Source organism: Eucalyptus grandis, chromosome 7 (genome assembly GCF_016545825.1).
Source record: "Eucalyptus grandis isolate ANBG69807.140 chromosome 7, ASM1654582v1, whole genome shotgun sequence".
Lineage (NCBI taxonomy): Eukaryota > Viridiplantae > Streptophyta > Magnoliopsida > Myrtales > Myrtaceae > Eucalyptus > Eucalyptus grandis.
The window spans coordinates 40409588-40418831 of record NC_052618.1 but is presented as its reverse complement, the minus strand read 5'-3'; the positions used below and the strand labels follow the sequence as shown (position 1 = coordinate 40418831).

The following is a 9244-nucleotide window of genomic DNA, read 5'->3' as shown; positions in this document are numbered from 1 at the left end:
TTCGCAATTAATTCTTGTTTCGAACTTTTCTTCTTTTTTTCTTTTTGGCCCAATTCAAACCTATGTGCGTTTTGTTCCTGCTAATGAAAGTTGAAACTACATTACTCGTGTATAGTTCTTTGACTGGTCTGTGATTCCTATCGACAAATAAAGAATGAGAACTTGCTGTGATTCCTATCGACAAATAAAGAATGAGAACTTGCCTTGTGTTGAGTCATTGAGGAGTGGACTAATTTAGAATTTTACCTTTCATTTTATCACAATATCACAAGTGTACCAATTCTGTGGTTTTTTTTTAATATTAATATAATTTAATGGAAATTAATGAATAATAAATTTATTGTAAAATTTTATTAGTAAAAAAAATTAAAATCAAGTAATTTATCATAAATATATTAATTTTTAAAGTTTTTTATAGTATTAATTCAAAATAAAATTCATGAAACAAGAAGAAGAAGAAGAAGATATTTTCAAACGATTTCCATTTCAGGGAGAAAAAAAAAACATTTTTGTCGCCCTCTCATCTCTCCTCATTCGTTTTGATATGCAATCCTCTTTCGTGGCAGCCATTGCAGGAGAGCCTCTCTCTCTCTCTCTCTCTCTCTGTCGCAGCGAGCGAGCGAGCGTGGTGAAGGCTTCGAGCCAGCAATGCACGCGCTTCGTCAACCTTCGACTCTGCATCTGCGGTAGTCCTTTTCATGAACAGTCGCCGGCCCTCAATCCCATGTCGTCCGCCACCACGACGACCCATCTAAGCAAGTCGCCATGCCTTTAGCCATACCCGCATCGGGGGAAGCTCTCTCCACGATGATTGCCTGCGTTTCGGGCGCGCCCGACGCTCTTCAAGCGGGGAGGGCCCCCCCGTCTCCGTGCGCCGCGCCGAGGTTCGGCACCGAGGACGCTCTGGCTGCGCTCCGGAGGTGCGCGGATTTCGGCCAGCTCAGGCAGGCCCACGCGAGGATCATCCGGAGCGGCCTGTCCAGCGACCAGTTGCTCGCCAGGAAGATGATTCAGGTCTGCTCCTCGCGCGGCCAGATGGACTACGCCGCTCTGGTGTTTCGTCAGATCGAGAGGCCGCAGACCTTCACGTGGAATGTTATGATTAGGGAGTACACGATGAACGGCGGCTCGCGGCGGGCGATTCTGCTGTATAATCTTATGATTTGTAAAGGGTATGCTCCCGATAAGTTTACTTTTCCGTTCGTTGTCAAGGCTTGCATCGATTCGTTGGTTATTGAAAAGGGCAGAGAGGTTCACGGAATGGCCATAAAGGCGGGGTTCTCCAGGGACGTTTTTCTGCAGAATACTTTGATGGATCTTTATTTCAAGTGTGGGGATAGGGAGTGTGGGTGCAGGGTGTTTGAGAAGATGCCCGTGCGTAGTGTGGTCTCGTGGACGACCATGATGAGTGGCCTCATTGCTTGTGGCGACTTGGATGGTGCCCGACGGACTTTTGAGCAGATGCCCGCTAAAAATGTCGTCTCGTGGACCGCGATGATTAATGGGTATGTGAAAAATGGGCAACCTCAGGAGGCATTTGATTTGTTTCGGAGAATGCAGATTGATAAAGTCGAGCCGAATGAGTTCACACTGGTTAATCTGTTGAAAGCGTGCACGGAGCTGGGAAGCTTAAAATTGGGTAGATGGATACATGACTATGCTCTGAAGAATGGCTTCAACCTTGGGGTATTCCTTGGGACAGCTCTTATTGACATGTACAGCAAATGTGATAGTTTAGAAGATGCAAGACGGGTGTTTGATGAGATGCAGATCAAGAGCTTAGTTACTTGGAATGCAATGATCACTAGCTTGGGTGTCCATGGATGTGGGGAAGAAGCTCTTGCTCTATTTGGCCAGATGGAGAAGGCAAATGTAGTGCCAGACGCAATTACTTTTGTCGGGGCTTTATGTGCTTGTGTACATATGAACGATCTGGAGAAGGCATATGAGTTATTTGTAAATATGAGAGAACTATACGACATCACACCTCTTCCAGAGCATTATGCTTGCTTGCTTGAATTATATAATCACGCCTCTGTGCAAGATGAGGACTTTGATTTTCTTAGCAACACCGAGACGGAGCAAAACAATAATATATTGGCAGCTTTTCTGGAGGCAGATATTGCCCAAGATGTTTCAAGTGCAGATAGGATTTTTCCTTCAAGTTTTGAAGAGGCCTCGAAAATGGATAGTATTTACAGAGGTCAGCTACCCTGCTTCAAATGGGATGTAGGCTGACAATTGATGTTTTCCTGCCATACTCCATGTACTATAGATACTGCCTGACCAATGTAGTCTTTAGTATCGTCTTGACTACCAGCTACAGCTTTCATGCAGTAGAAGTTATGATCCTAAAGCTCCCTGACATGGCTTGAGCTGACAGTTAAATTTTGTCTTCCGAAGAACCTTTTACACTGTATAAATGATGATTCTCAAGCTCTGCAACTTGGCCAGTGATGATGATCTGATCAATCAATCACTTTTTGTTTCAAACTCTACAGCTTAGGTGGAATGGATTATTTGTGTTGCTATGAGATCCATTATTCTATTGTCAACTTCGTTGCACTAGCGTATGCTTTGACCAAGTGAAAAATTGCATGACGCTGTGATAATTTATAATATGGGCCTGAAGCTTGGATTCTTTTTACTTCTTTTCAATGGCCACCCATTGTTGTATTAATGATATTTGATGAATTTGACAATTTCTGTTGTTGGAGTTAGAAAATCTATCTGTATAGAATAATAGCTCGTAGAAGATTGTTAGGATTTCTAAAAGTACCTGGACAAAATGTTCTCTTGTCAATTATTGGCTTGTATTGGTGCACTATTGCACAAACCTTATTTTGAAAGCATTTTCTATGTTTTTTTGTCATTCTCTTATTGGATCACCTCATCATTTTGCTTCTTTATCAACCTGTCAGTTTGCTGGTGTGTCTGAAATAAATCAATAGAGATGTCTATAATTCAATCATTTTCTCAATTGTTTGGCCTAATCAATCAATTACAGAACTACTTCAGAAACTTATGTGGAAGTAAGAAAGGAAGGAAGCACGTGGTTTACAAACTTTGTGCGAAGATAAGTGAGGCTTGATATTCAAGGTTTTAAAGGGTCAGCTAAAGAGCTGAGTGCTGATGAGCCAAGATGTAGATGGGTCACATGGGCTCCTCATGCAAACTTTAGCAGGATCCTCTTTTTAGAAAGCATAATTCTTGCTTAACGTGTTTAGAATTTGAAAGATCTTGGAAGCATGAAAATATCAGTCAGTTTCGCCTCACATTGGTACTCCACATTATTTCATGGCTGAATTAGCGGAGTCAGATGTGTTGGATCTAAATTCTCAACCAAGATAAGTACGGGGCATAGCGAACTGTTAAATGCTCGATGTGTTAGGTTTGTTTATATTTAATGGCAAGTACTTCCATTATCTTTGTCCATGCTCATCTGTTTTCCTATTCTTTTATTCAATTTCCTTGGAAGAATTACAGTTTGTGAAGTAGATGTTTTATAGTCCTTACCCTATTACCTATGATATGGTTTCCTTATGCTCTCCTGGGCCTTAACATTTTTGGATCAACTGGGGCTGGAGCATGAAACTGCTTCAGTTGACATGATGTGAGATGATTCCACCTTTGAATTGCATAATAACATGTGAATAAGTTCATTGGTGTCAAACTTTACAAAAATTATATTGATGCCAAAGAATCAATAACTAGCAGATGGTAAGCCCAGAATCGAGCAATGTTGCATAGACTACTTGTTTGCAGATAATGAGGTTAAATATCGATATATACCTTCACTGCCTACTTGCTTTTTTTGTCCTTTAACGGAGTGATTATAGTTTACTCTTCCCAAACTTGAAGGGAGTTGAAAGGATGTATGAGTGTGATATTATTTTCTCTTCTTGAAGAATGAGACAGATTGGTCATGTTGGGCTTGTGGGAAGATCAAGAATCTGTAGAACATCAACTTTTCATTCTTAGTAAGTAATGATGATCTAGTGAACTTTTGTACGTCGAGTTTTGTGCGTCCTAATCAAAGGTGAGCTACTCCTTTTCCGCCTGATGGGATGATGCATTATTTTTCATTTTGCTTTTCCAATTATCTGCACTCTTTTAAAGTATAGACTTCCTTCCTGTGACAGGAGGGCAACAAAAAAAAACTTAAAGCTGCACAATCCCTAACAAAAGAAATGCCCGAAGCATGGGCTTGTAGCAAAATGCTCAAACAGGGAGTAGCTTGTTGAACTATGATAGGAGAACTAAAGTGTTGTAGAGCTTTCATTCTTCCAAGGTAAGCTGCACATTGATTACCTTCTGTGTAGTTGTAAAGAATGCAATCCCTCTTCTTATATGTAGATCTTTACAGTCTTTTATGTGAACCTCCTCCGGTTATGTTGAATAGGATCTGCAGGACACAACTACTGCTTGTTTATACTTTTAAGCAGTTCTAAGTCTACACTGTCTTTGTTTACTCTGTCTTTGGGCTTTGCCTCATTCATTTCCCAGAAATTGACCTTTCTTGTAAATAGGATGTGCCATGGCTAGTGGTATTTCCTGTGAAATCAAAACTTACATAGCTAATATTTTTGCCTGTGCCCACATTTATGCATACTATATTGAACTAGAATCTCTTGATCTTACATAAAACATAGTTACATGCTGATGATAAATTTAAAATGTTTATTTCCTTTGCCCTTATTTAACTGGGCCCCTCTTGATGTGATGAGTCCAAGACATATGATTGTCCTTACTCAACAATGTTTCTTAGTAGGAAGTGTCTTATGCATCAAATATAGTATTTGTAATTGACAAATGACATCTGGTGTAGCAAACTAATTAAGGATGAGATTTTTTTTAAATTAGAATACAAAGTTGGTTTTCTTCTTATGTAAATGATGTAAATCCTTCATAAGATGCGTGCACGCATATCTGGTGTATTATTAATTCTAGGAATGCATGATTCTTAATGTTTCTGGTCAAGTTGTCCTGAAGAGACAGGCTTTGAAGAGGTCTCAAATGACCCAGTGAATTTTATTTCGATTGGTTTATAAATTTATGCCAGATTGAAAATACAAACGGGAGAATTTATGATTTAATCCTGAAAATGCTTTCCCTGTAATTTACTTCAGGTGGGGAATTGTTGTTGCAAGTGTTCAGTAAAAGAGTCAGCAACCCTTTGACATTTTTCTTCGTGAAGAGGATGATTGGCTAGAAATCTTATACTGCCACTCATTTCATTTTGCTTTAGCTTGTATTGGAATTGCAAAAATTTATGCCTGTCATATGATTTAGTAGCAGAAAAATAACCTCATCAAAATCTCCTGCCGACACATGTCCAAATGAGGGTGAGAATTACGAGGGAACAACATTGGGACTGTCAAATGCTTGTCCTATTCTTTTAACACTTTAAGCCAAGGCCAAGAGGAATTGATCCAAAGAAGAGGATAATTCTAATTTCCTACTCTTTGATGGTAGGTCATTTTCATATTTCTCATCGGAACTTCCTGGAGCTGCGATTACTTCAGCACGGTAGAGGAGCTTTGTCTCTCTGGGAACTATGGAGAGGCCTTCTAGAAGCATATGCCGGGTCAGTGGAGATCACCATGCAGGCATTCTGTGCCACTACCTTCTTCAAAATGGATCTGCCCAATATGTTTTCCTTGATATATATGAGGGATGTTATGTAGGTGTCAACCAATACCGTAGCTTCCATGCAGAAATGAATGCCCATATATGTGCTTCCTGCAATGGCCTGATTCTGATCACTCTTCCATCAGCAAACGGCTTATCTTACCACACTTATGATCTGTTTGCCAAGCAGTGCGTGTCACTTCCACAGCCCCAGATCACGAGGCGAAGCATCGGAACCGCGTTGGCTTTTGACGGCCAATGCTACCAAGTTGTGCGGGTCTTCAGAGTTGAAGCTAAATCAGTTACTGCAAACAATCCATTAGCATCTTCGGAAGAGGATGATTGGCTAGAGATGGAAATTTTCTCGTCTGAAACAGGCATGTGGAGTCATTATTGTCCCTTAATCCGTCTACCACCTGAACTTCCAAAACTCAGCACAGCCCCTCTCTTCGCTAATGGAGCAATACACTGGGAAGTTGGGGGATACTTGCTTATGTGCAATCTCAGCCAGCGCAACTGTAAGCTCATTAGACTTCCGAACCAATCTCCAAATTGGACGTGGCACACGATGACCTTTGGACAGTGCTTGTGGGAATCCGAAGGTTTGGTACATTATTGTTACTCTAATATCGAAGGAATCCACACTTGGGCTCTTCTCAAGGGACAAGATCACGGCAGCTGTCCTGATTACTCCAGCTGCGATATTGCAAGTTTCGAGTGGACACTAGTCCACTCCATCAAACACGAAACCTTAATCTCACGCAACCCAGATGTTTTCAGGAGACTCGAATCACTTGTTCACACCGTCAAACACGAAACCTTATTATCTCACAGGGCAGATGTTTTCACGAAACTTGAACAGAACAGGTATTACTTTTCGTTGTTGAACTGGAAGCCATACTTTATTTCTCCTTGCGGGTATAGCTCAGTTTTGAAAGTCATCTACCTGAGGCTTCCCGGAGTTATCGTTTCTTACGACCCAAGTACCCAAATCTTGAGCGAGATCTGCACGTTTGAATGCCCAAACTTGGACTTCCATTGCTGCTCGGTTTTCGTGGTCGATTATCATCTTCAGGGAGAGTCTCGGATGGAAGATGCTGGATCATCCAGGGGAAAGAAGGAGCTCGTGCACCTGCCATTAGCAGATATGATAGTTCAAAAGAACAGTAACGAGAGCTGTAAGTGAAACGAGAATGGCAGATCAGGCTTTTCTCTTTATTCTCCAAGTACATGCTTCGTTTTCTCGGGCTGAATTGCAGGATGTTTTGTTGTTGTTCTTTGTTGGTATTTTGAGTTGTTCAGAATGTTACCATCGACAGATTTCATTTCGCCGATTGGATCAACTCTCCTGGATGTGATACACCCTCGAAGTTTGTGACAACCACTACTGGTTTAGGATGTTTGGGCCTTCCTGACCTCTGTTTTCTCATCTACCTCTCGGCTCCTGGCTTGCTGTCCAAAGATTCTAAACTTCCATCTGGCATCTAAAGCCAGTTCAAAGCAAACCTCGATAAGCCAAAATTCAACTCTGCCTTTTTTTTTTTGGACGACTGAGAAACCGCTGAAGACCCCTTACGGGGTCACACGGCCCTCCAATACCTGGTGGCACCATTGGACGTCGTCGCAAGTCACTATTTAGACGTAAAATCTCGGGGGAAACTAGCTAAGGAACCCACTGCCAGGGCCTCCACTTAACTCGTGTTGACAATGAGGGGATTTGAACTCTCGACTATAGCGTTGCAGGAGAGAGTGAATATCACCTGCGCTGCACCCGTAGCCCACGGGTGGGTAACTCTACCCTTCCAGCCTATAATTTTTTTTATCTAAGAGAGGGATGAGCTTCTTCGAGAGGCTGCCCGGCTAACGCCACCACTTGAAAATCCATCAACGGCAACGAATCATAGAGCTTCGTTAGTCTACTAGTTTGAGTGAGAGATTGCGTGGCCCTCCCATGTCATTGGCGAGGGCTGCCGGCCCTCATCGAGGCCATCGCCTAGGCAGCTGACCCTAGTTGGCTTAAGACCCGACTCTCCACCTCTCTCTTATTTTTGTTTTTTGGTTACTTTTTTTTTAACATCTTTTTTTATATTTGGCCTATTTTCTGACGTGATCTCGTGACAACGTTACATCTCCTCAAAACTTGTCAAAAATTGCCATATTCAGTTTTCAATGCACAACGTTAGCAAATTTTTCCAACACCTCATCGGAAGGACGATTCTACCGAATTCAAGCGTATGTTTACGACTGTTGGTGCAAATTTCTCATTCTGAAGTTAACAATTTTGAAACAAGGAATTTATGGGCAGGGCTATTTCTACTGCTGGAATGGCTTCATGGTCGCAGCCTGCTTCGTTTGATTGCTAATATGCTTCCCAGAAAACCCCTCAAGAAGCAAAATTGTAGTTGTAGGCTTGTACCCTTTGAATAAAATTTTGAAAGGGAAAGAACTAGTCTTCCACTCATAAAGGATCATTTGAGATGAAAATAAATCAAATTAAGATTTATTTATTTCACGAAAAATGAATAATTTGAAAAACATTTTTCTAAAAGATGATCGCTATCGCTTATAAAAATACATAGATAAAAATATTTTCATCATTCACAGAAATATATAGACATAAATTATTGACTAATTATTTCAAATGATACAAACGATCAATTTTAGGAAATTATTTTTTCAAATTATTCATTTTTCAGGAACAAACGACGTAAAATGCAGAAAATATTTTCGGTGTTTAGATCGCTTAAGAAAATGAGTCAATAGAAAATACTTTTTTAATTAAGGAAAATCTGTGCTTAAATTTAGAAAAATGATTTTCTCTTTAAAAAATTAAAAAACCATTTCGAAAATATGATTAAATTTCCTCGCTCTACTTTTCCAATTCGGCTTGAAATTTCACCTTGAAAAGTAGCGAATTGAATAAGGGTGTAGGTGGAGAGAGGCCTAAGCTCATCAGGCCCAATCACGAGGCCCGATAGCCTTGAAAAGTCAAACTGCAAACCAAGACTTTTTCAAGATCTACGTAGCCGCCGCAGGTCTTAAATTTTTTTAAGACCCTTATCATTGTTTAGGCTACCAAACACTCCAATCTTGACTTTTAGGTGCTCCTGAAGAATCTCGTGTCCGACTTACCCGACCAACGAGGACAGGGAATGGAAAACGCTGCTCGTTTCATTACCTTTCATGCAAAATAAATACTAGAGAACCAACTAGTCTGTGTTTTCGTGATTTTTGGAGTAGACAAATGAGGTGATCCTCAAAGAGAATCTAGACACTCAGCTTTACTGTCATCGCTTATGATTAGCATTATTGAGGTATATAAGATTCCAAGATAGTTGTTTCAATGGGGTGGGATGATCATCAATCTAGGAAAATTACCAAAATAATTACGAACCTATTATATTCATATCAATTTAGTCATAAACATTTTGATAATTTGTTGATTGAGTCATTCTAATTGCTGAACTAGACATTGGCCGTCTTATATAGCATAACTGGTGACAATTAATATTGAGGTGAGCAATTTTTATAATTTTTTTTTAAAAATTGAGTTTTAAATTTTCTTAACTTTCTTTACTCCTTTTTTAATTGTGGCTGGCGCAACCCTCACTAG

At 40.4% G+C, this 9244-nt stretch overlaps 1 protein-coding gene across 2 annotated transcripts; it reads left to right on the top strand.

Moving 5' to 3' along the window:
* The first annotated feature begins 565 nt into the window (after positions 1-565).
* LOC104453511 (pentatricopeptide repeat-containing protein At3g26630, chloroplastic) lies at positions 566-6876 on the top strand. Of its 2 annotated transcripts, XM_039317219.1 has the most exons (3): positions 566-4039; positions 4143-4291; positions 5476-6876. In XM_039317219.1, exon 1 carries the CDS (start codon positions 766-768, stop codon positions 2236-2238), a length of 1473 nt encoding a protein of 490 aa, XP_039173153.1. In that variant the 5' UTR covers positions 566-765; the 3' UTR covers positions 2239-4039; positions 4143-4291; positions 5476-6876. The 2 variants fall into 2 exon arrangements, with proteins under 2 accessions (XP_039173153.1, XP_039173152.1); XM_039317218.1 differs by having other exon boundaries at positions 566-4291.
* The last annotated feature ends 2368 nt before the right edge of the window (positions 6877-9244 follow it).